General features: G+C 32.7%; 4 protein-coding genes across 4 annotated transcripts; 2 read left to right on the forward strand and 2 right to left on the reverse strand.

The window, feature by feature from the left end:
* Window positions 1-269: 269 nt before the first annotated feature.
* On the forward strand, window positions 270-4,240 carry LOC148311926 (uncharacterized). Its single transcript, XM_088278224.1, has 2 exons — window positions 270-317; window positions 3,188-4,240. The coding sequence occupies exons 1-2, from the start codon at window positions 306-308 to the stop codon at window positions 4,139-4,141; spliced, it is 966 nt and encodes a 321-aa protein (XP_088134350.1). The 5' UTR covers window positions 270-305; the 3' UTR covers window positions 4,142-4,240.
* A 2,975-nt stretch (window positions 4,241-7,215) lies between these two features.
* Window positions 7,216-15,478, reverse strand: Srp54k (signal recognition particle 54k). The gene is made up of 7 exons (XM_088278225.1): window positions 15,282-15,478; window positions 15,000-15,176; window positions 13,679-13,908; window positions 11,754-11,904; window positions 10,673-10,821; window positions 9,678-9,936; window positions 7,216-8,738 (listed from the first exon to the last, which is right to left on the reverse strand). The coding sequence occupies exons 1-7, from the start codon at window positions 15,357-15,359 to the stop codon at window positions 8,271-8,273; spliced, it is 1,512 nt and encodes a 503-aa protein (XP_088134351.1). The 5' UTR covers window positions 15,360-15,478; the 3' UTR covers window positions 7,216-8,270.
* A 170-nt stretch (window positions 15,479-15,648) lies between these two features.
* On the forward strand, window positions 15,649-17,324 carry mRpS2 (mitochondrial ribosomal protein S2). Its single transcript, XM_088278228.1, has 3 exons — window positions 15,649-15,781; window positions 15,931-16,038; window positions 16,616-17,324. The coding sequence occupies exons 1-3, from the start codon at window positions 15,763-15,765 to the stop codon at window positions 17,260-17,262; spliced, it is 774 nt and encodes a 257-aa protein (XP_088134354.1). The 5' UTR covers window positions 15,649-15,762; the 3' UTR covers window positions 17,263-17,324.
* A 115-nt stretch (window positions 17,325-17,439) lies between these two features.
* LOC148311929 (dehydrogenase/reductase SDR family member 7) lies at window positions 17,440-26,060 on the reverse strand. The gene is made up of 5 exons (XM_088278226.1): window positions 25,481-26,060; window positions 23,530-23,679; window positions 22,438-22,790; window positions 20,344-20,630; window positions 17,440-19,592 (listed from the first exon to the last, which is right to left on the reverse strand). The coding sequence occupies exons 1-5, from the start codon at window positions 25,602-25,604 to the stop codon at window positions 19,520-19,522; spliced, it is 987 nt and encodes a 328-aa protein (XP_088134352.1). The 5' UTR covers window positions 25,605-26,060; the 3' UTR covers window positions 17,440-19,519.
* Window positions 26,061-26,818: the final 758 nt, after the last annotated feature.

The raw sequence follows: 26,818 nt of genomic DNA on the forward strand, positions 1-26,818 counted from the left end.
GCTTGAATCACTTTTCGCTTTCCTGTCGAATAAAATTTGGTGGACTTATAACGTTTTCGAAACACATAATCTATTAACTATTAGGTATACATGTAAAAAATAAATTATCGCCAGTGTATTTGACATCCGTTAATTTTTATCGAGCAAGGACATGACCGGTGTAGGACGAACTTACGAAGGCGGACGTAGCCTGTAAGCTTGTAGTTCGGTGCGGACCAAAATTGGAGCTGTGAAGCATATATAAACTGGAGGCTCGCTCCTGGAGCATCATTCGAGATAGTTTCAGTCGACCCGAGGGATTCGAAATGGCTTTCAAGGTAGATTGTGAAACATTTCTCTTGGCGTCCACTGAGTGAAAAGTGCTTTATTATAGTGTATACCGCAAAATACATTTTTCCAACGATAAAGTGACCGAATTTACCAATTTTAATTTAACAGAACAGTTGTTTGAAATAAATTGACAAATCATATACGAGTACAAGCCAGTGATATAAACGAAGATTTTTTTACAATATTTTTTTAATTGAAAAAGATAAATATTTGTGTATTTATTATTTTCAAAATACTTTAATTTTACACCATTTTTGTGAACCTAAGCGGTTCATTATTAAAAATAGGTATCAAATTGTGGTAGAGTGGGTTTGAACTTGGTAACTCAGACTCAAGTGTCCGCGACACGTACCGCGGGACCACAACCCGACACATTTTTAAATAAATTTTTACTATATATATATGGTGATATAAGCAAGCCAGTGATATAGACGAAAAAAATATTTTAATATTAGAATATTAGAGCGTTTTGCTATCGTGTACGGGGTACAGGTTCGATTCTCAGAGGGGGCAAAATAAGTAGAAGTAATTTTTTCATTCCGATATTTATTTAAAATTTATTTTTCTGACTGGAACTTGAAACGCAGGACTGTTTACCTTGCCTTCTTTAATCAATGATGCATTGCAATGTAAACAATGCATTGCTGCGATGCGGTGCCCTATATACCATTGTATGCAAATTGAAAAGTGTTTTTTTTTTTAAATAGTCAATTTTATAGTTCTGTTTCTTTAACCGTTAAAATATACATTTTACAATGCTGAAAAAACTTAACTTATCTTAATAATAGCATATCTTGTTCAGTGGCGTGCAATACTATTAATATATTATACACACATTATTAGATTTTTTTATTTGACTGCGAACATTTAAAACAAATAGTACACTCTTTTTCATTCATGGATAACATAGAAGCAAAATATTAATGGATATGCTCACTTTGTTAAATCGTTTTAAATGCATCTTGCTATACAGCCTGCTACATAAGCAAGCATCATTTATCGTGTTAATTGGTTTCAAAATCGATTTACTTAAAAACTGACAAACATGACTGGAAAAATGCACATTTTTTTAGTTATGGGAAACCATTGTCGTTGTTATTTTATTATTGAGTTATGTAAATAAAGGCATAAAAACTTCAAACCGTTCCCGTATGAAATAGCATATCTGTAAATCCAATTTTATTCATTGTATGTGTAGATTATATTAATTTTATAGCTCTGCCAACGAATTTTGTCGCTCCATTTTACAAATATTTCCTCCACAAATATACGCTTCCAACGAAAAGCCTTAAAAATGTACTTTAGAATTTTATATACCTTCTCGTACATCGGTTTTAAATTGCATACTCGTAAATTGAAATATTAATAATGCATACACTTTTTAATGTAAAGTATTCGAGGAGTTGAAGTTGTTGACAGAATATGCAATTAAAGTTCATCTTCAAAGTTCACGAAAGCTTGCTCCAGAATTCGCTGAAATAAAATTAAAGCATGTAATATTAAAACCATTCGTTTTACAAACCGAATAACTTTGTGGACATTCGTTATGATTACATCCTTATGAATACGTATTAAGTACATTCGTTTCTCGAAGAAATAATTATGTTCAGCAAATGTCTGAAACATTATTACATTTTCTCTTACATCTGTTCGGAAAGCGATTGCTAATTAACGTTTTCCTTTGTGATGTAAAAATCTTAATTTCTTTTATTAATTAGTTCAAATTAATTACATTTTCTTACCACAACCTTATCTTCTCTTATTTTGTCTTCTTGTGACTTATCCGCATCCAACAGTTCATAGGGCACCATTTCGGATAGACCAAAGTTATTAAGACGAAGCCAAACTGATCGGTCCTGCGCTTTAGGTCTAGGGTAATATGTAAAACACTTATATTTATTTTGATATCCTGGGAATCGAACCCGGGAACTCGTGCATAACTGCCAAACACAATAACGTCTACACGATATATGAATCATTTGTACATAACGATAACAAGCCACTAAATGATTTGATTGAGATTTCTTTTTGTATTATTACCATAAACTGAATTTTCATCCGTTTTACTTGTGAATTGGATACACATTTACTGAACATTTGGGTAAAACACCACGAATGTATGTCACATAAACCCGTTTCTTAAGAAGTCAGTATAAACTAATTATCTCTATTAACATTTGACGTAAGGCAGAATTTATTTCATACCGAAATAAATTTGGAAATTTGAAAAACATGAAAGGCCATGCCTTCGAATCATAGTATCTTTCTGTAGCATCCATGAATTTTGTCTTCCTCTAGATGTCTTTCGAGGAAGATCCACGGCAATCGCCTGTTTACAATATGATCAGGTTCTCTACGTCCTATGTGCCCAAACCATCTCCATTTCCTTTCCTCTACCTTACTATTGATGTCAGTTACACCCAGGCTTCCACAAATTCTTTATTTTCGGGGTTGTCGATTACAAGTCAAGGAAAATTAATTTAAAAAAATTAAAGTCTCAAAATTAGTAGTGCATCCTCCGTAGTGTAATGGTCAGCACGCTCGACTACCGTTCTGGAGATCCCGGGTTCGATTCCCAGGGGGGGATCAAATAAATATAGGTGATTTTTTCACTCAAATATTTATTCAGTATTACCCTGGACTGGTACCTGAAGTGGAGGGCTGATCACCTTTCCTTCATGTGTTAACGATCAAGATAACACTGCGTTTATATGATGCAGTGCCCTATGCACCATTAGGGTGCGGGTAAGGGTTTGATTTTGTTGTGGGTTAGGCTTTTGTTGCACTAAGCGACTCATGTTAGATATAAATGGTCATTGTTTTTAGTGTGATAATAATTGTTTGTATTTTTTTTCAGTTTTTAGTGCTGGTAGCTTTGGTTGGCTGTGCGGGGGCTAGCGTAGTGCCCCTTCACACGGCGCCCCTATCGGCCGTTAAAGCAGATTTCGACTCCAACCCTCAATACGCTTTCGCCTACGACGTCCAGGATTCCAACACGGGAGACTTCAAGAGCCAATACGAGACCAGATCTGGCGACACCGTGAAAGGGTCGTACTCCCTAGTGGACCCCGACGGCACGAAGAGAACGGTTGACTACACTGCTGACGATATCAACGGATTCAACGCTGTTGTAAAGAAGGAACCCCTTGTCAATGTTGTCACCGCTCCAGTTGCCGTCCCGGCTCCCGTGGCTGTATCTCCTATTGGCGTATCACATGCAGTAGCCGCAGTAGCAACTCCAACAGTTTCCCATGTTGAAACCGCAAACGTGGCTCCTTTGAAATACGTAAACGCCCCTTCGGCTTCATTCCAACACGGAGCTTTAGCAGTCGCCGGACCTAACTCCGCGTACGCCACCGGACCCGCTCCGCAATACGCCGGACACTTAGCGTCATACGCTGCTCCCGTAGCGTCATACCCCGCTTCCGTTGCGTCATACGCCGGACCTGTGACATCATACGCCGGGCCCGTTGCGTCATACGCCACCCCCGTGGCGTCTTACGCTCCTGTCGCTTCTTACTCCGCTCCAGTTGCCTCTTACTCCGCTCCAGTAGCGTCATACGCTGGACCGGTAGCTTCGTACTCTCCTTATCCCCTCGCTTATACTTCTTACCCCGGTAATGTTGCCGCTTACCCTACTCCCGTGGCATACGCCGCACCTTACTACACATCCTATGTCAAGAATACCCCTATCTCGTACGCCGCGACCAGTTCTTACTCCGCCCCTCTGGTCACCAAGGTAGCTGCTCCTCTTCAGTACACCGCTTTCCAAGTGCCCAATGTTTACTCTTCCCCGGTTGTTCAATGGTAAACATTTACTAAATCAATATATTAATTTATTTCGATTATTATATTTCGATGAGGTCTTGTGAAAACTAATCTTAACAAATAAAAAAGTAAACGATCATAATTATGACTTATCATTTTTCCACACACCCTGTATTGAGTAGAATGATGCATTATAATATCTGGATACTAAATGAAGTGAGTTAGCGATGAAAATTCAATATAAAATGTTAACGGGTATGTTTATTCGTAGCAGAGAAATGCAATTCAAAGTGTTTAATGATGCAAAAACGTAACTCCATAGAAGTAGATGAATGTGGGAACTTGAACATTTTTATTTTGGATATGGATCCGTATGTTTCTAATTGGCAAAAGATCCTTTTTCATTCTTGAAAGCAGAGAGAACGGTCTTGAAATGCATTTCCTCAGATTAATGCGTGGAAAATCGAGGTATGACAGAATTAAAAAGGAATGTGAGGCTAAACCAGGGAGAATTGAAAAGATTAGAAAAAGTTCTGTAAGAATGTTTGGATACACAGAGCGAATGGATAAAAAGAGAATGACTAAGAAAATATAATTGTAAAATGTTAACGGGAGAAAAGAACGAGGACAGCCAAAAAAGACTTGGCACGACCAGATCAATCAGAACCTAAAATCTGGTTGCATGAAAAGTCTACATAGGAGGAAAAGCTTTATCCTCTCTGCCTAACCCTTCAGGGAAACTGTGTGATGGTAGTAATAGTAGTAATAAAATGTTACAATTTTGTAGAAGGTTATCTGGTAAAATAAGTAAAAAAAATAATAAATTCTTTTTATTTATTTTTTTATTCCATGATTTCTAAATATTTTCATTTAATTCACATTGCAAAGGTTATCAAAAAACTTAAATACTCATATTATGTATTAAACATTACCAACCTTAAAATAATATACTATTCTTACCTTATTCCAATATTACTAGGTAATGTAATGCTTAATTTATAAAAACAAAACGAAACACTTCACTAATTAAAAATAATACAAAACGAGGTAAAAATAAGATTCAATTATTTATTTATTTTTCAAAGCCTTAAAAATTTCCTATAATTTATATTTGAAGCACTAACTTTGTAATTTTCCATTTTATAATTAAAATGTAACTTTGTTTTAAAATCGCTATAAATATTTTATTATAACTTAATTATAATGTCTACCGGTTTCGAAGCTGGCTGCTTCTTTATCATTAATACTTGTATTAATCAGTAATAGAATTAATCAGTCTTGATAAAGAAGCGGTTAGCTTCTAAACAAGTAGACATTATAATTAAGTTATAAAAAAATATTTATAGTGATTTTAAAACAAAGTTACATTTTAATTATTAAAAATTTCCCAATACGTAGCAATAAAATCACATTGTTTAGAGTAATATTGGTTTCCGGTACAATTTATTTATATACATCAATCTATGTAAAACCACAATTTAAATAAATAAAAAAACTAGATTAACCAAAACTGTTTAAAAATTCATGGAATATATTATAACATTGTAGGAACACATCATAGAGCAAAAAATCAATCTAAGTCAACAACTAAGTTCTTGATTAAAATGGTATTAATTACGAGATGGAGGTGTTTTAAAACAGGAAAAAAGTTTTAAAATGCACAGCAGAACTCCAAAAAAAAAACACATGGGAAAAATGTCTTCACATAAGGATTGTTAATTCTTTGCTTTAAGATTTTTTTATTTTATTTACTCAGTAAATATTTCTTAAAATATATTGTTAAAAGTGTTTTAACTTTGAGGATCATTATCAAACACTATTATAAAATTTGAAATAACGGTATTTACCAAGTAAAGTTTAAATAAAAAATGGATAGGTATTACCACAAAGTGACTGCCAAATTGATTGATGAAATAATGTTTAATGCTGTTTGATAATTATAGATGCCGTAATGCAGTTCAAATGATCGGAAAAAAGCGATAATAACATGATGGTATAACAGCCCAATTGTTTTATTAGATTTGTATATTGCGGTAGAATCTCCATTTTTCAAACTAATTAGGAATAAATGTTCATCTTCTTAATTTTTGGTGTACAGAGCAACAAATATTCAGTATGATTTTTTTGTGAATTGTCTGTGAATTTATAGGTACTGTGTTATATAATCTGAATATTTGAAGAAACAGAAAGTATATAATATATTTAACACATTGTTGTCAGGACATTTCGGCTGTCCAAACTTAAAACACAGTAAGGGCGTTTGTGCACTACACGGAATTTTACCGTCCGGCACGTCAGTTAGCATATAAAACAGATGATTGGCTTGTGCTTTTGCCCATCTTTCTTCGGATCGGTGCTCTTGATCGGTGCGTCAACACGTTGCCTGTAAATTCAATCACGCTAAACTGTCGTAGTCTCTTTCATTTTTCAAAACCGGTCTGCCAGATGGTGAAATTCCGTGTAGTGCACAAACGCCCTAAGGGACATTTATTTTCAAAACTTTTTTTGCATTTTTGGACTAAGTAGATTCTACTTAGTCCAAAAATGCAAAAAAAATGTCCCTTACTGTGTTTTGGACAGCCGATTTATAAAAATGTTTTTTCTTAAGTGTGCATTTTTTCTGAATCGTCCTGTTGGTTGTTTACGAGACACGTTTATATATACGGGTTTGAATGTAGGCGCAAAATGAAGGCATAGAAAGAAAATATATATGCATTGGAACTGTGATCGATCAACAGTAACTTGTTAGCCTATAAACTAATGAATTAATGTATGATTTGTTACCTTTAAGGTGGAGACTGACCGGAGCATTTCGTAACGTAACACGTTACGATGCGAGCATTCAGGCAGTCAGTACACCGAGCCGAGCGCTCCATCCATAGTCAGGATGCTTAGTGACGCCTGCCGCGAGCGATGATACGACGTTATGTTACGACGAAATGCTCTGGTCAGTCTCCACCTTTATGCTCCATAGTAAAAACATTATTTATTCCGACTTAGTCGCAAATACTTGTATCAAAATACATGCCTAATATTTATGTAATGATAATCGTTAACGTTTTGCAAAATATTATACACCTAATTCAATATGAATTACTATCAGTATTCAGAGGCATATTTTTTTTAAATTCTTAATAAGATACTAGATAATTATGTATCATGGATTTCATCCGTGTGCAGGCAATAAATTAGATTCGTAAGATGAAAAACAAATGAAATTTTATTTTTTTATAAAATTTTTAATGCATGTATTACAAAGTTTTTTATTTTTTTTAAAACTATAAATTTTTTATGCAATATTTTTATTTCTTGTTTTTCTATAATGCATTCCAATCATAAAAAAAATATATAAATAAAATACATGGTCAGAAAAGCCAAATATGTACATAGAGAAAAGTATAAACTTCACTATTCACATTAATAGGGTTTTAATAAATAGGTGGAAGTTTATTTTTAATAAATTTGCGTGATAGTTCAATTCCTATTGTAAGAAAGAATTCCATTAAAAAATAATTAACATAATTTAAGGAACACACATTCTGTTTTACTTTAAAATTTAGTTCTATTTTAATATGCATGTGGCTTTTAGTTTTTTTAAAAAAAGCTTTTGTACAATTTTCAGTTAGGTATATACTTTGAAAAATATTTTCGATAATAATGCAGCGACCAAAGATTTACTATTTAAAAAAATGCAATAAAATAATATAATTGCAAAAATTCATTACTAATTTGAAATAATGGTTAAATTTCAATGTGATTATTTAAAAAAAATATTAACACTTGTATAATACCACTTCATGTGATTTATTTCATTACACACAACTAGTTTTGAAAACGTCTGTTAGTTTTCAAAACTAGTCATGTGTAATGAAATAAAACTCACTAAGTGGTATTATACAATTGATTATTTTTTTACAAAATAATCGATGTGATATTCCACAAAGTTTATGCCGAATCAATAGATGATAAAATTTCAATGTAACCTAAAAACAACGAAAGGTTACTATTTTCACGCTTGAATTGTATTGCAAGAAGAATTGTGTACAAACTAAATAATCCAATCAATAGTAATGTCTCACTGCTCTTGATCATTTTTTTAAACCTGCAATGGAAAGTATAAAAAACGAAATCAAGAACCAAAAAACTTTAATATTTCTAGATACAAACATATGTTACTTTCCCCCCATCAGGCTAGAGAGGCCTCCCAGGCCGCCGGCCCCTTGCTGCAGCTGCCTCATCATGTTCTGGAGGCCGGAGACTCCGCCCATCTGGTGCAAGACCCTCGGGTCCATCATCTTGGCCATTTGCTGGTTCAGCTTGGCCATCTGGGTCTGGTTGACGTTCTTGGCGGCGTCACCGCCCTTGAACAGCCCCTTGATGCCGCCCATTCTCTTGACCACGGCGGCGAATTTGGTGTACTGGGAAATGAGATCTTTGACTTCCTTCTCCGTGACGCCGGCGCCTTGGGCAACTCGAATGACCCTCCCGTTCTGCTTAGAGAAGAGCTTCGCCCCGTCTCTGTTGTCAAGCTCCGCGTCGTTCATGGAATCCATCATTGTCATGAGCCGTTTTAATCTAGCCATTGATTCTTGTTCGCTGCCTTTCGATGTGAGGTCTTGGGAAAATCCAGGAATCATGCCCTATAGAGCAAAATATTTAATAATACATAAGTAACAACACAAGATTTTTTCTCCTCTAACATGTAAGTAAAACATAAATAAGTATTATATGTATATTTTAATCTAGCCATCGATTCTTGTTCGCTGCCTTTCGATGTGAGGTCTTGGGAAAATCCAGGAATCATGCCCTATAGAGCAAAATATTTAATAATACATAAGTAACAACACAAGATTTTTTCTCCTCTAACATGTAAGTAAAACATAAATAAGTATTATATGTATATTTTAATCTAGCCATTCATTCTTGCTCGCTGCCTTTCGATGTGAGGTCTTGGGAAAATCCAGGAATCATGCCCTATAGAGCAAAATATTTAATAATACATAAGTAACAACACAAGATTTTTTCTCCTCTAACATGTAAGTAAAACATAAATAAGTATTATATGTATATTTTAATCTAGCCATTCATTCTTGCTCTCTGCCTTTCGATATGAGGTTTTGGGAAAATCCAGGAATCATCCTCTATATGAAGAGCAATACATAAGTAACACAATACTTTTTCTTCTCTAACTGTGAGTAAAATATAAATGGGTATTTTATTTATATTTTTTACTAGCTGTATGCAGCCACACGTAGAAAGATAGATAAAAACATGCGCGTATTCAAATGCTCCATTGTGTAAAATTTTCAAAGCAATCAGTGAATAACTTTATTTAAGATTTTGAACAAATAAACTGTGCCCTCGGCACGGGAAAATCCAGTGGGGGCACATTATTGTAAATTGTAATTTGTAATTAAGTGTACAATGAAAAATAAATACAAATATAAATTTTTTTCATTTTATGGTATTTTTCTACAATTTTCTGTTATTTTAATTTGTAAACTGTAATTTTATATACTTGATTATGGTTGTTATTTCGTATTTAAATTGGTATGTGCAAATAATCAAAGAGAACTTACCATAATTTGTGAAAAAGGTCCCATCTTCATTATGTTTTGAAACTGTTCGTACATATCTCTTAAAGTGAACTGTCCGTGCTTAATTTTTTCCAATAGCTCATTATCATCTAATTTGAGTTCGTTAACTTTGTCTATAAGGCCTTCAATATCTCCCATTCCTAGGAGTTTGCTAATAAATGGTTTAGTTTTGAACGGCTCTAAATCATCTATGTGTTCCCCGGTTCCTATGAATATAATTGGACTTTTTGTTGCTGCAACACTGAAAAATAATACAAAAAAAAACCTAAATAATAATGTATGTATCCCTTTTATTTTGATGTCCTCCTTCTAAAAAAAATCCTTTAACCACACTCATTAATTCCTATCCTTTCCTTTTCCTTCCTGCAAATTCTATTTTTTATACCATACCCTTACCCTTTTACTCCCTTTCTCACACACACACTCCCACTCTTTTTCCTTTTTTTTTTCTCTTAATGCTTTAATAGTTATTATAACATAAATGTGGAATTGTTTAATTGGCTTTATTTTTATTAATGTAACTAGTTTCGTTAATGTAATGTTTACTATTGTTAATGTAACTATTTTTTATTATATACTTTTTTAAATGTAAAGCTGTACGATTCCCGTACAAATGAAATAAAAATTTATGCATACCCCAGATTTTTTTACATACTGGGTACATATGATATTCAATTTTTAAAATTTTATTTATGCAGCTTATAAATTGACAAGTAATTTTTTTTCACAACATTATCACAACAGCCATCTACGTTGGATTGAGAAAGCTTTTATTTAGCAGAAACCCTTTGTGGAGACACTTAAGTAGAGAAAACACAGATGTGCAAACAAGTATTGGGAAACATTCCTTTTGACAAAGACAAATAATGAATATTTTTAACCCTAACATGACACTACATTTGAATCGTAGGTTGCATTTGAAATTAAAAATTATATAACGGAGAAAAATTATAATAAATCGCATCAAGAACACTTACGCTGAGAGAGCACCACCTCCCTTGGCGTGTCCGTCAAGTTTGGTAATGATAACTGATCCAATGTCGACTTTGTCTTTGAAGGCCTTGGCTTGTGCCTCGCAAGCTTGCCCGATGGTGGCATCCATCACGAAAATAATATTATCAGGTTTCTGTGGAAAAAATAAATATGCATTAACCATTTCATGCTTTTGAATGAGCAGTGTTCACAGACATCGCGTCAGCCCGAGTACTGCTCGCGTGTTTCGACATGCGATAAATAACCCAACTGAGCTCGCTAGTTGCCACTTGATGCCTGTTATTGGAAATTTTTTGATAAATGACTAAATTTTATATTTTTATTGTTTTTTTTATGATGTTCAAAATTGTTTTATTTTTATTTTTATGTTTGGTTAAGTTTTTTAAAATACAAATATTTATTCTGTTTTGTTTAAATTATGTAAACTTAAAAATACAAAAAAAAAAACTTTATCTGGAGTGTGAATTTATTTTAACCAATTTCATCACAAATTATTGATAATTAAGTGTTTCATTAGCACATTGTGTGTCGGTGCCAATGTGTTACAATATTATATTGTGTTACCCTTTGGACGTGTAAATCGACTATATTCCATGGCTTTTACAAGCCATGAACTAAAGTACACAAATAAAAGGAATTTTAAAGAATACTTTATTTTTTATGGAAAATTTGCATTTTTCAAATCAACTTTTATTTTTTACTTAGCGCGTTCAAAGGGTTGAAATGACTGCCTAACAAATATCTTTGAATGTGTCTCCTCACACTAAATCACAAATTTATAAATTTTAACACTCTAATGCCCTTGAGATAGTGTACACATAGTATTGTATGAAAATGTCAATCAATAAATTGTAAAAAATAAACATTATTTTTAAATGAGAGTTAAATGATTATTTAGCTTTATCCAAATCTGAACTTTTCTCAACAGAATCAAATTGTGGATTTGAAATCAAAATACCACAATTCAAGACTCGTTCCTGATACTGTGATGCTGAAGTTTTCCTTGATTACAACGAGTTATAAAACAGGCAGATAAATACTGATAATAATACAACGACCACTTACAATGGCATTAGCAACTGCCAACATCTCCTCGAAAAGTGACTCTTCTTGCTTATGTCGGCCACTGGTGTCCACAATGATGAATTCAAAGCCTTCTTTTTTGAAAATTTCCACTCCCTCTTGTGCAATCACCACAGGATCAACTTCTGTATAACTGAAAATAATTTAAAAAAAGACATGCATTATAAATATATTTACGCAAAAATAATAGTTAGTAGAATGGTTAAAAAAAATTACATCAACGCCATCAGAAACAACGTCCACTGAATACTATTTAATTTTTAACTTTGCCCTCACAGTGCTATAAAACTTCCGCGTCGAATGATATATATTTTGTTCACCATGTAAAAATGTGATTTAAAAAACAGAAAAATGTGAATATTTCTAAATGTTGCTATTATTGACCATAGTTAAAGTTAAAATGTAACAATTTTGTAATGTTAGCTCTAAGTATCTATCATATTTTATATCGATATTCTTAATATTAAAGTCGAATTATAGTAAATACATATTACAGGGAAGGAAAGGTTAAAAGACCAAACTATAACTGCAAATAAACTAACACTTTGAACTCACGCAAACAATGTAACCATCAAAACAGCATATTGAAGACAGTATTCTAATGATGTAATTGACATGACTGATGTACTCCATTTTACAATGCTTTTCTGTGATTTTTTAATAAGGCAGTTTCACAACATAACTTTACCCGTATTTTTCATTAAACAAATGTGAGCCCACCTGAAGAGTAACATATAGTAGACGCTAGCTTAACCGACATTGCTTTAACCATCCCGCCGATCTGACCGGCCTCCTCTAGGAATGCCTCGTGCCCAAAATACATACAGACAAGTAGCAGCTTAAACTTGAAAGCAGCAGAAAATAACAGAATTTTGTAATGAATTGTAGGCCTACTTTAAAAAAAAATGGAGTTATGTGTGGCTTTTTCCTGTACATATTTTTTACAGTTTGAGAAATGTTAAATTTTAATGTGTGAGTTTTTAATACAGAATAAAAGTTGTTTTCTTAGTGTTTTAAAAAAAATGTATTTTTTTTCCTTGCAAGTTTTTTTTTTAATGTGTATTTCACTACCTTCTCTTTGACCGGCTTTTTGGTTATCTAGACCCAGGTCGGTCGGTCCTGTCAAGGCTGGTTAAGGGAGCGTCTACTGTACATATTAAATAGTGTGTTATCGTTTTGATACCATGGTCGCTAAATGACGTCAACCAATTAACGAATGTGATTCTACTAACACATTTATATACGAGGGCAGTCCAGAAAACCCATTCATTCATACTTATCTAATTAATAGGAAAGCACTGTAGGAATTGATAGTAACATAGTAGCTTTGTGGAAGGAAAGAGTTAGAGTTCTGCAGTATGTGGTGTGAGTTTTGTGACTATGTCAATTACAACTGGAATATGCAAAGTGCGATCTATGATTGTTTATTAATGCAGAAAATGTCCATCGAAGCGAAATTTGTCACTAGATTACTTGCATACTACACAAATTATTTAATCCTTAAATGTGAGCATCCTTATCTGGCGGCAGGTTTAAGATTAATAACAAATCACATTGCATCCTTGTTTTTATGTATTAATTATAAATCAAACACATATTTTTTGAGTCTACTAAGTTGTATTTTATTAATAAAAACACATAAAAAATTATATTGTGACGCCTTGTTAGGGCATTATCAAACGAATGTCACATTCGTTTGATAATGCCCTAACAAGGCGAAACAATTGTCGCAATACAATTTTTTGTGTTTTTATTAATAAAATACAACTTAGTAGACTCAAAAAATCTGTGTTTGATTTATAATTAATACATAAATTAAAATGGAGTTCTACAAATTAAACGCCAAATCAACAAATAAATTGCATCCTTGTATTCAAAACTTAAGAAAAATACTAATATATTTATACCTTCCGTAAAATGGTATTCTCGCTTTTGTCGCATTTTGCTTAATTTGATCGTAGGCTCCCGCTCTGAAGGTATCGGCACAAACGAGGCAAGATTTCCAGTTCTTTTTCAGATAATGATAGGCTAACTTTGTACACGTTGTGGTTTTACCGGAACCTTGCAGACCTACAAACATTATTATGTTTGGTTTCCCTTTAACTGGCTGGTATGGTTTTACGCCGGGATCCACAAGCTGAAATTAAACAAAATTTTTATAATTTGCAAAGATTATTAACTTTTAAAATGCCATTAAGCTGCAAAGATATATACTTACCTAAAGGTTCTGCTATCTTTTTTTTTTATTGTTATAAAGAAAAGAAATACATTTTGCTTTAATTTAAATACCTTATTACATTTGTGGAGGTCCTCACCAAAAAAAATTATTTCCGAAATTGCACAAAAGAATCCTTTAAATGCAAATCAATACTTTTTACTGTATTCTATCGAAATTTTAATTAAAGTTGCGACAAAACGTAACCAATCCTGTGTTAAACCAATATGAAATCATTAAATCGCACCAAAACGTAATAATTGTACAAGCTAGAACTCCTGTTTACTTAAAATCATTTACAATGGAAATGTAACGTTTTGGTGAAGACCTCCACATTTACATACTTAGAAAGATGAAAAACCAAAGGTTTCTTTGTAAAGAACTTGATGCAGATTGAAAAGCAAACTATTCAACTTACATCATAACGTAAGTTCCAATATTTATAGCATTGTTATTTAAGTTATATAGTGCCAATGGGGCCTGTATAGGTATATATCATGATGGAATCACTTAAAGTAAGAATATTCTACCAAATTAAAAATTTTCATATATTTTCACATCGCAAGTAACCGCAAACTTAATTCCGATCTGTACAATGTTTTTGGGTGTTTCTCGGGCTCTACCAAAAGTAAGCAAATAGAACGCTTATAAGCGTCTCCCACTCTACCAACAGTATGTAAAAGTCGCTCTTAAGCGTTTCCCGCAAAAAATTGTTAATATTGAATAAATAAATTACTAATTCATTAAATTATTTTAGGTAGCACTAAAACTCCCTCACAGCAATGTTAGAAAACTAATCATGTTTACCTTTGTGTTATGATTGCAAGGTAAACAGTTTTAAAAGATAATAAACATAAGAAACTTATGCAAAATTACAACATTATAAAAATTATACAATCCAAACGATAAAAAAGGATTGCAACTAGATAAATGAAAGTGGATGAGGATACATGATTGAATGCATTTTCCCATGTGATAAACTAATGCAACTAAAATAATAACAAAATGTTTACCTTTACGAGTTCCTTGAATACAGCCGACTGTATCATTCTTCTCTTGTTCAGCCCTCCCGCCATCTCCTCAAAGTCAATAACAGCTCTAACATTCTCTCTCAGCTTCTTGACTAAGCGTATATTTACATCAGCTTCCAATAATGCGGCACAAATTTCTTTTAGCATAGAACTTAAAACCTGAAATAAAGAACCAAATTAACACCATTCTTGATTGATAATCATACCGCATTTATGCATTCTAAAGAAGCATATGCCTTTCAAAAACTACAAAATTATATGCACCTCTTCATTTATTATCGTCGCTTTACTAAGGGATTGGAGGGCGGACGTAATCTTACGTCCTAAATCTGCTAACACCATTTTAACTGTTTATATCTGTACAATTTATTATAAAAACAAATATCTTTTTATATTATTATAAAATAACCAATGTGTTCCAATTTTTACACCACTCATCTGTCACTTCGCATGGCCAACACGTCAATATTCTGAAGTTGGCAACAGACGAATTGGACAGATAGCACGCAAAGTTTGAAACAATCAGAAATAAATATTATTATTATAGTCCGGTAGGTACCCGAGTAGTTTTCATATGTGTGTGAACACAAAGAAGAAATGCATAGAGAAATTTTCTCGAGCTCGAATAGCTGTCAAATGGAATTTATTTTAGGTTAGATTCGTGCGCTTTAGATGAAAGCGTATTTCAAAAATACATAATAATAAGTAACAGGCATTGATCAAAATATTTTCTTTAAGTTTCAAAATGTCAACGTCATTCATGTGTGAGTATATTCCGTTTAAATAATATATTTCATACTTCCACATACTAAACCATGGAATTAAATAACCCGTAACTAAACAATATACAATGCAGTAGGAATTGATTGTTATTGTATTCTACTATACTTATTCGTAATATACTTTTTTTAAGCTTTAAGTTCTCATAAACTTTTGAGAATACCACTGAATGTACTGAGAGGGCAATATTTTTCTACACAAGTAGAGCAGAAGCCACTAGAACCACAACCTATAGAGAAAGGTAAATACTGTTATTATTTTGTGTATCTGTGTAAACATTGACAAATAAATCCCCTGATAAATAAAAAATAAAATCACATAATAGCTTAAAGAGTCCATACTTCTTTTTTTAATCTTTTACACTTTATCTTATGGAAAAAAATATATAAATTATCATTTATTTATTGGTAATCGTCTATCGAACAGTCTTTGTTGCTTTGGCATATTTCGTCAAATTATAAAATAATTTTCAATTATATTGGGCATGTTTAAACCTACATAACTACTAAATTTTAGATCACTCAGTATGGGATCGTCGTTGCAATTTTTATTAATTCATCGATGGAGATGAATTTTTTTTATTAGATTTAAATATGAAAGTCTGAACATTTACAAGGCTTGCGACCAGCCCTTGACTGGTTTAAGTAATTACTTTATACACTGTGTAACTTTTGCCGTTCCACCCGTGATAAAATCATAATTTCAGTAATGCTCAAACTTTCATAACAATCATTTTTCATCTATGTTTAATCAATATCTATAAAAATTATGTACAATGTTAACTCCATGTTTTACACATATTTTTACTCATTTTTCAGCTTTGTCTCCAACGGTAGTTGATCCTCTGAAGTATCCAGACTATTTTAACGTCCACAATTTGTTCACTGTTAGGGATCTTTTCGACGCAAGAGTCCACTATGGTCATAAGATTGGGTCGTTACATGAAAAAATGCGACCGTACATCTTTGGTTCCAGACTCGATCATTTGATATTCGACCTGGACATAACAGCAGAACACTTGAGACAGGCGTTAAACATAACGGCGCACATTGCGTATAGAGGAGGGATCATTTTGTTCTTCATAAGAAGTCCAAACAATTCATACTTGGTTGAGAAAACTGCAAAAGAGTGCGGAGAGTATGCTAACACTAGGTTTTGGAGAGGCGGTATTTTCACAAATTCCAGCAATCAATTTCAAGCGGTCACCCGTTTACCCGACTTGTGTATTTTCCTGAGCACCTTGAGTCCTATTCTGAATTCACATACGGCTGTTCGAGATAGCGCCAAAATGTTGATCCCCACTGTTGGGATTGTAGACTCCAACAGCGACCCGACTCTTATCTCATACCCTGTTCCCGGAAATGATGATTCTGCTGCCTCTATGGAGCTTTACTGCAAACTGTTCAAAGAAGCTATCTTCCGTGGAAAGGAAGAAAGAAAAAAGGCTCTTGCGGAAGAAAAATAGATTTTGTTTATTTAGTTCTGTAGTTTTTTCTTATAGTTTATAATAAATAATTTTATCATAAATGGTGTTTTAATCAATTATTTATGTCACACTCTTATAATCTCTTAAGAAATATCTAAAAATATAAGTAAGGGCGTTAGAAACAAACTTAAAATTATTCACCAAAAAAAAGTTATTAATGCCAAAATATAGTTGAAACGATGAGAATAATTCTAAAATGACATGAATTGTGAAACTGTGTTTAACCGTTTTACTACTGAGCCTTTTTTCACATATTATGCAAAAATTGTGGAATAATTTTAGAAGAAAAATAAACTTTCAATTAAATGTTTACATTTTCATCAAATATACAGGGATTTTCGTAATTCTTTCGGTTGTGTGTAGGGAACTCAAATAAAAGATGAAAAATGGAAAAATTTTGGTCGGAAGGAAGTTGCACGAAAGTATTGGTATCAAGACCGTCCAAAGAAATAGAATCATCTTCGGAAGCTTCACTTTCACTACAAATACGCATTCTTCGATTTGTACATATTCTGATTTCATCCTCACTGTCACTAAAAGAAACATTTTTCAAGTTCCGCAAGTCTTTTCATCATCGCTACTTGACGAATTTGACATTGTACGAGGGAAATAAACAATTTTTACTGATAAAAAATTAATGTCATTTGCACCGCAATATACTTTTTTTAAATTTATTTATGATTATTATTGACAAATTAAAAATGATTTGCGCGCGCGCACCGCGACACGTCTACACAGGTCGATATCTAAAATCAAACCGAGCAAAAGTCGATATTTCGAAGGTACGCAGTTTTAGCGCAGTAACAAAGTGTCGATATATCGACGGTCCGCAGTAAAACGGTTAAATAACTTAAAAACAGGGTTTAATTATCAATATTATTCAAAATGGTGCGTGTTTTTAGAAAATGGTTGATAATTCTTTTGTAAATATCTCCGAAACTCATTTATGAGATAATTCTAATTTTGCCACTAATACCCTCAAATATTTATACGATAACAAACACAATTAGTTTATGCCACTTGCATATTGATAAAAAATATTTCTAGTGCGTATAATTTACAATTTACGTAAAATGTTTGTTGATTTTTTAGAATTATATTGAAACACTTTTGGTTTTTATTTTTTTTTTATTCATAATACAATGGCAATTGAGAAACATCAAAATACAATAATAGGAATTAAAAAATCTTTTGCTTTAATGATAGCTGCCAATTTCCAAAGATCTATTTTTTTAGTAAATGATTTGAAATATACATACATAATCTGCAGTAATTTAAGTAAATTAAATTATTAGTTACATTATGATATTTCTGAGCTAAAAAAAATAAGTAAAATAATATTTGTGCTCGTTTAAATGAAAAATTAAAATACATATATAAAAGTAAATTACGCAATTGTTGACACTTTGGTTTATGTATAAGTCAATCGATTTTACTGCTAATCAAACGGAAATAAAAATGGAAAAATACACAGAATTATTGTTCTGTCTGTCAAAATGGAATATTTTAATTACTGCAACTCAAGAAATAAGCAGCAGTGTTATTTTATTTACCTGAATACTGACTCTATCCCAGCAAAACATTGTATACCTGGAGTGTCTGGATTACTTAAGTGTATGGTTTATTCCAGATCATGCTTGTATTTAATGATTACAGATTTTTATTTTATAAACAGATTTATTGAAGAAGATTTTTTCACCAAACTAATGTATATATATGGTACCGAGAAGGGCTTATTTATCGTTACATTAAGGCATTGGTTAAAATCTAATATAATTCTCATAATAATTAAAAACGTAATGTCATACCATATTCAAATACAAAGTAAACTTTATGCATATGTATGTTGAAAAATTTGTAAAATGTATAAATGGCATCATAAAAAACTAATTTTAAACTTACATTATAAAAAAAATAACCCTGAAAACATAGTATTGTATTTAGTTACAATTGTTTGTTTATTTTTAAAAAGTTTTAAAATTCTCAAATAATGAATGAGAAGGAAGACTAGTGCATTTTAAAATGATGAATACAAAACAGGATATTTGTCCTTCAGTCTGTATCAATATATTGATATTTACATAATTAGAAAACATATCTGATTCTATACTTATCTTAAACACTAACTTTAAAAAGGCACAATTCAACATTAGTATACAACACTAACACACCATGTCTGGGTACATTTGATATTATCGATAAATGCACATTTATTATTATACAATTATTGGTTTAGTTATTCGACTTTCAAAGACACTCTGCTGTCTCGAAGTTTTATAAGTGTTTTTGGGCCCAGTATTTTAATAATTCTGTAAAAAAATAAAGAATAAATTAATATAAAACAAGGAAAGCAGTGCAAATTCATCAATCAAATAGAAGAGATAAAACCTTTTTTTTTTTTTAACGCTTTTCTCTGTCTAATTTTTCAATATCTATGCATAATTGTGTTCACAATAATGATTTTATATGCCGTTTTTTTAATGTTTTAAAATTATCAATTCTCATAAATCAAATTATGTAGTAAACTAATATTGACTAAAACTTGAAGAAATTAAATTAAATTTTGTAAATATAACGGACAACATAATTGGGGAAGAGGGTGTCCGTTAAAGCCAACAGTCTGTTACATAAAAATGGGATAAAATAAATCAAAAACCTTTTCTTTTTTAAATATAATCGCTGTATTTAGATGAAAATAACCAATACAAAACACAAACACAATTCTATTTATTGTCTTCGGACACTTGTCGCAAAGTGACGTTGCTGTTTGATTTTGACGCGCTTGCTTTCGTTAATCCTGCATTAAAAAAGGAATCAAGTTTTGTTTGCACTTTTGAAGTTTTGAGACATAATTTGTGTTTATCATGACCGCTAAAAATTGTTTACATGTGCCAATACTTGAATTTAATCATGTATAATATTAACAGGACGTTTTTAATTTTTTTACGTTTGACAGGATTTTTATCCGTTATATCCAAAGTGTGTTAAACAGAGGTCAGTTATATCGAGGTGTTACTGCAAATCATTTCATCACACGAAAAGATTAGATAAATGTTTTACCTTTTCAGTAGATTAGGAAAGTAACAGTTGAGGTATGATAAGGCCACAATTGGAAACACTGCGACCCACGCTTCGTCCACTTTGTTTGCTAGAGCTACAGCAAATAAATAGCCACATCTTTCTCCTGTCATTCTTTTGTCAGTGGACTGCACAGACTGTCCAAACTTTTCATTTAAATTCCCTGTAAAGCTTTCCTGTAGGAAGTTCGAAAATGTGGGGCCTGGACACACGACTGTGACTGTCAAATTCTTCAAGTACTTCTCTGCCCGCAAAGCATCAAAATAGCCCTGTAAATTGTAAAAAATAAGCCGTGTGTTGTAAAACATAAAAGTTCAACTAAAACTAAATAAGTAAATAACCATCGCGCCGCTTCACCGCAGGGGTAGGCAGAGAGAATCGAACATCACACCACTCTGTCTTTGCAAACATTCTTTGCCTCTTCTACATTCATGCATCTCCTCATACATACCCGACGATTATTACGACTCCTGACCCGGCCGCTTTCAAGTATTTGACATACCTGATTGTGCCAAGTTTTCCTCGGTTTTCCAACTACATTTGCCTCATAAATTTGTTTAACCGTTCTTTCTTCACTCAAACGTTCCACATGTCCAAACCATCTCAACACACCTTTCTTAATTTTATCGATAATGCTTATCTCAGCCTTACATTCTTTCCTTATTTCAACATTCGAACATCTATCAAACATCGTTTTGCCACACATTAGTCTGAGGGATCGGATTTCGACTGCATTCGGTTCTTCTAAAAGTTCAACTAATGCCAATAAATTGTCTTCCCCTTGTTTATTTTTATGTTTTATCCATATCACCAGAATGCTACTAGCAACAGAACTATCCTAAGTCACATACAAGTCAATTTAGTTTATTTTTATTTCATTAATGTATCATGTTCTTTAAGCCACTGATTTTTATTGTACAGATACTTCTTAACTTAAATAGCTTTTCAAACATGAATCTAAATATTCAACAGAAAATACTACTAAATGGATGAGAGAATTCACTTTTGAAAGTTTAATTGCTCCACTTGTAAAATTTCCTTATATGCAATTAGGACAATTCTGAATTCAGGTGATGATATTATATGGTGTAACAATGGTGAATAAATGGTTTAATATAAGATTAAGATGAATATGGGAAGGCAATGTGTATGACCAGTCACATTTTTTTAAGGAATAACCCGTAAATCAATATTTGGGAGGCTTGTTTGTGGGTACGATAATAAGGAAAGGTAAGGTAGAAGTGAAAATTACACGAGACCAAGTGAAAATGGATATTTCTCGAATTCATTTTGCAATTGGCGTGACTCAAACCTGCGGTGCCAGTTTCGCAGTCGTTCATCTACCTAACTACGGCCCTGCAGCATTGACAAGATATAAGTGCTGTAAATGACCAGACTTCCATATTCCCTTAATATAAAAAGTTAATTTGTTTCTGTTCAGATATCTATAATAAATCTTTGTCACCAGGGGTTAAATCCAGTGTTTAAGTACAATAAAAAAAAATATATATTTGACATCTTTCACAAATAAAAAAAAGGTAAATAAATAGACGTTAATTATGAGTCTGAGTTTTTTGAACAAATGAAAGTGCATAAATAATAATTTTCCAAAATTCTTTGACTCTGTCTGTGACTGCAGAGTATTTGATTGTACTTATTTGTTTTTTTTTACATGTGTACTGAACAGTGGTAATTTATTAGAGCAAATAATCATTTTATTTATATTAGAAGCATGTGTAAGACGGAGGATATCGTGAGGTGGGGACGACAACGAAGACGATACTGGAAGGAACATATAAACAGAATGTCAGAAGACAGACTTCCACGTATCGCCCTCCAAGGTAACCCTGAAGGACGCAGACCCCCAGGCAGACCTCCGAAAAGATAGAAAGACAGCTGGGAGTCGACATCCCAAGAGCGACATGCGGAGGCACAAACAGATCCCTGGGATCTACATAAAGAAGAAGAAGATAAAGATTTATATTAGGGTTGGATACAGGGGGGTGAGAATCCACTTAAGCATTTTTTATATGGAAGTTTAAGGTTTAAATAATAATGTGCTAATATCTTACTTACATGAATTGCATGTTTTGTTGCTGTATAAGACCCTGAATATGGTACTCCCATTATACCTGCTGTGCTTGAAGTGACTGCAACATGTCCATCTCCCTTGGTATTGAAATATTTCACGGCTATTCTTGTCAGGTTAATCAAACCAAATACGTTCAGTTCAAACATACTTCTGTCAACCTCAATTTCAATATTCTCCCACGTACTTCTTTGCGATCTTCCAGCATTGTTTACTAGGATGTCCAGAGTTCCAAAGTGTTCTATTACTTGGTCGAAAAGTTTTTGGTGTGATTGTATATCTGATATGTCTAGAGGCAGGACCAGAACATCAGATTCAGATAGTTTTCCCTTCGAAATAGCTGTAAAATAATAGTACTCGTGAAAATATTTCATTTCATTCAATATTTCATTTGTGAAACTTTTATCGACATGGTTCTATAATTATAGATTACGGGACATTTGTAAAATTTACAATGGACGTCCAATTTGTGGGGAGCACCGAGGCAATACATGTAAAGAATGTAGTGACAACTAGCATTACCCTAATTTTTTACCGATATTTTATGTTCATATTTTTATGAAAAATTCTCAAAAAACATTTTCAGGGCTATTTTTTTATGTTTTTCTTCTTCTTCTACATGAGCCCTCTGCCCTCCACTTTTGGATATAGGCCTCTTCCCCTTCATTCCATTTCCTCCAGTCAGTTGCTGCTTGCAGCCACTTTCTACCTCGCACAGCGACTATGTCGTTGGACCATCTCTTTGTGAGTTTTTCTTATTGTCGTACATTTTACGATAGCCCTGTATTAAGATACATTGTAACAAGTTCTGTGGTGTAGGGTTGAGTAAAAAAAATATGCGTAATTACAGTTTTTAAAAAATTACAAGTATGAACAAAACTCATTTTATGTCACGATTACAAAAAAAATGCACATTGGATTGGATTTCTCCTATGATTGGTATGAATCAAACCCATACCAACAATTTTGAAGTTAGATATCTACCTAACTGCACTACAGCATCTGTCAAAAAGATGGGGTATGTTTGAAATAATCTTGAAACTTAAGAATGAACAAACCATTAATAATACCATACTAACCTATGCAGTCTTTCTTGACTCTTTCTAGTTCATTTTCTCTTCGTGCAGATAGGACAACTTTAGCTCCAACTTTAGCGCATTGTAACGCCAAATGTTCACCAATTCCACTGGAAGCTCCGGTTATCCAAATTACTTTTCCGCGCAGTGCATCTGCAAAATACAAAATATAATGATAGTGCCTGACAAATCCACCAGTTTTTAGTTGTGGCTTAACAGATTGTTTGCGGGTTTTTTTTAAAGATACTGTTGGTAAAGAGCGGGACACGCTTATGAGCTTTGTATTTGCTTACTTTTAATAGGGCGTGAGAGACGGTTAAAAACATTGTACAGATCAGAATTGGGTTTGCGGTTACTTGTGTTTATAGTGCCTGAAAAAATCCATCAGTTTTTAGTTGTAGCTTAACACATTGTTTACGGGTTTTTTTTAGATACTGTTGGTAAAGAGCGGGAGAAGCTTATAAGCATTATATTTGCTTACTTTTAGTAGGGCGTGAGAGACGGTTAAAAACATTGAACAGATAGGAATTGGGTTTGCGGTTACTTGTGTTTAGTATACTGAGGGTCGGTAGACTGAGTATAATTAGGATCGGGGTTGATGAAAAGACCGCCCGACAACAATGTGGAATAAGGGATAAAAACTAATAATCATATATCAAGATTTATTATAGAATACTAACCAAAAAGTAAATGTTAGCCGTTTATAATCATTAAAAAAATCTATCAATGTTGCAAACTTTAAATTACATCAAATTACTAATTTTTATAATTCACTAGTCATATAGATATCCTCTCTATGTTGTATTGTTTGGAATGTTAATAGTTAAAATGGAATTGAGTGACAAATTGGTACTTTTCGCGAGACACATTTTGATAATTTGGTTACTATACTATTTTCAATTATTGGATGGAATGGGGTGAAGAAAGAGCAGTAGAAAAAATATAAGGTTGGCGAACATGGTTGGTAATAGAAGCAAAGGAATACCAAGGAAAATGTCATATAATTAAGTATTTAAAATACTTGAAAGTGGTCAGGTCAGGAGTAGAAATAATCGGTAGGTATTTATGAGGAGATGCATGAATGTGGAAGAGGCGAAGATAGTTCGCAAAGACAAATTGGAGTGACATTTTATTATTTCTGCCAGCTTCTACTGGTTAGTTAGTTAGTTTAGATGGAATAAAGAATAAAGAATTGAATAAATCTGGTGGTGTCAAAAGTCTGCGTAGTCAAAGGGCATGTATGACTAGATGTCGGTAGTGTAATGGCAAAGGGGTATATCTGTCGAATTTTTCATTTTCTAAGTTTGTTCTACAAAATGTCTAAAATAGTGTATTCCATAATCTGGCAAAAGGATAAAGCTGTAGTTGCAATACTTATTTAGTTTTATTAATACATGTACATATAAAAATACATAAAACAAATGAATTATTTAATTTCACAAGAAATATTTATGTTTTTATTATTCACACAAATATTTAAATTTTATACTATTTCTGTGAGCCTAAGTGGCTCATTATTAGAAATAGGTATCAAATTGTGGTAGAGTGGATTCGAACCGAGAAACCTGACTCAACAGTCCGCGACACTAACCACGAGACCACAACCCGAAACAAACGTGTGTTTTTGCTCTCCGGTAAAATTTGGTCTGAGACAGATATACCCTTTACACTACCGATGTATGGATGTGAAGGAGGCGAGGAGTGTATGTTAGGACAGAAGAGTGTGGCGTTCCATCCTTTCTGCCTACCCCTCCGGGGAAACGGCGTAATGGTAGTAGAAGTATAGTAGATGGAATAAAGCCTTGGTGATACAATGATGTACATGGCTACCTAAGTTATAGTGCCTAATACGAAACGTTAAAAGCACCCATTTGTCACCCAAGTCATTTTGTCTAAGAACAGTCAATATTTGATTTAATTCCTTAATCATCCAATACACGAAAAAATTTCTTACCAATTGATTTTCCAAACTTTTCTGCATACAGCATACCGGCATCACAGTCACTTAACATCAGTATCAAAACATAAACTAGATAATATAAAAATACTATCAATCCTAACCAAAAAAAGAATTCCATTTTGACTATGTAAATATCTTCTCGCAGTAACTAAATGTCTTCTTTATATTCAGATAACAAAATACCTCTGTATGCTTTTAGCTCTTACAAAATTATCGCTGACAGAAAAGACAATATAGTGCAAACGTGTAAACACTCGATAAATTTCAACAATAGACTTTAGACTTTCGTTATGATTAGCAATTATATTAACAATAATAATAATTATAACCTATGAATATAATATGATGAAATTATAACGTTACAGAGATAAAGAAAATAAACATATAATTTAGTTTTGTTTCTAATTCCGCGCCAACTTTATTTCTTTTACAACGATAATTTCCGAGCACTATTTTTTTTTTTAATTTACAATTACATAAAAACCATCATTATTTTTATCACAATTTAAAATAAATATTATATATTACAAGACAAAAAATATACTTGTACTTGACATTGAAATATGACAGATGCGGTTGATAAAAGATAGTAAGGAAGTGTGTGTGCGTCGTTTCATTATTGACTTGCGTTCAGAATGTATGTTCAATCTACTCGACGATATTGGAACCGCGCAAGCGATCACTTTTTATACGATGAAATCTTCGTAAAAAAAGTGATCGCTTGAGCGATAATTTATGATAAAACAAACATATTATTATTTTAAATAAAGAAATTGTTTTGAACAGTAACCAAATTTTCTTCATTACATGTGACGGATTATCCCAAAAATATTATTAATACATAATTAATCGCTATCACTTTATTAAAAATACACAATTTTATTTGATGTATTTTATTTACATTGTTTTACTTACACACTGTTCTCTTTGTGTGTAGCATTCACGCGCGCCTCACGTTCATACTCACAACTATCTATTAGACACCCAATTTTCTTTATAGCGCGATGATCGCGTCGTTAATTCGCACGATGATCGCGTATTCGAATTTTATTAGGACGACGCCTAAAAGTATATGTAATGTCAATTATGTAATAATACTTTTAAGCCATTTGAAATTGTTACTAACCATACGCGCCTAGCGCGTATTCTACTCTGTGGAAATGTTGGATTTACGCTCCTGACGCGTAAGCCGCACCCAACGTGTTAATATACATGTTTTTGATATAATCATACTTAGAGTCTGCCTTCAATATTACTTACTCCATATTTAAGTAAACTTTTAAACATACAAGAAAAATTAAAGAGATCGGTGGATGTTCAAAGGTGGAGCGT

Source organism: Brachycentrus maculatus, unplaced genomic scaffold (assembly GCF_059751285.1).
Source record: "Brachycentrus maculatus isolate JH-2025_06_01 unplaced genomic scaffold, ASM5975128v1 h1tg000055l, whole genome shotgun sequence".
Taxonomy (NCBI): domain Eukaryota; kingdom Metazoa; phylum Arthropoda; class Insecta; order Trichoptera; family Brachycentridae; genus Brachycentrus; species Brachycentrus maculatus.

Excerpts from the sequence above, each read along its gene's own strand:
- Srp54k (XM_088278225.1), bottom strand. The coding sequence starts at position 15,359 with ATGGTGTTAGCAGATTTAGGACGTAAGATTACGTCCGCCCTCCAATCC. Across the intron at positions 13,909-14,999 it reads TATTCAAGGAACTCGTAAAG|CTTGTGGATCCCGGCGTAAA; the intron begins GTAAACATTTTG and ends GTTTAATTTCAG. Across the intron at positions 8,739-9,677 it reads GACCTTTTTCACAAATTATG|GGCATGATTCCTGGATTTTC; the intron begins GTAAGTTCTCTT and ends TTTGCTCTATAG.
- mRpS2 (XM_088278228.1), top strand. Across the intron at positions 16,039-16,615 it reads ACCACAACCTATAGAGAAAG|CTTTGTCTCCAACGGTAGTT; the intron begins GTAAATACTGTT and ends CTCATTTTTCAG.
- LOC148311929 (XM_088278226.1), bottom strand. The coding sequence starts at position 25,604 with ATGGAATTCTTTTTTTGGTTAGGATTGATAGTATTTTTATATTATCTA. Across the intron at positions 23,680-25,480 it reads AAAGTTTGGAAAATCAATTG|ATGCACTGCGCGGAAAAGTA; the intron begins GTAAGAAATTTT and ends TGTATTTTGCAG. Across the intron at positions 19,593-20,343 it reads TTTCCTAATCTACTGAAAAG|AATTATTAAAATACTGGGCC; the intron begins GTAAAACATTTA and ends ATTTTTTTACAG.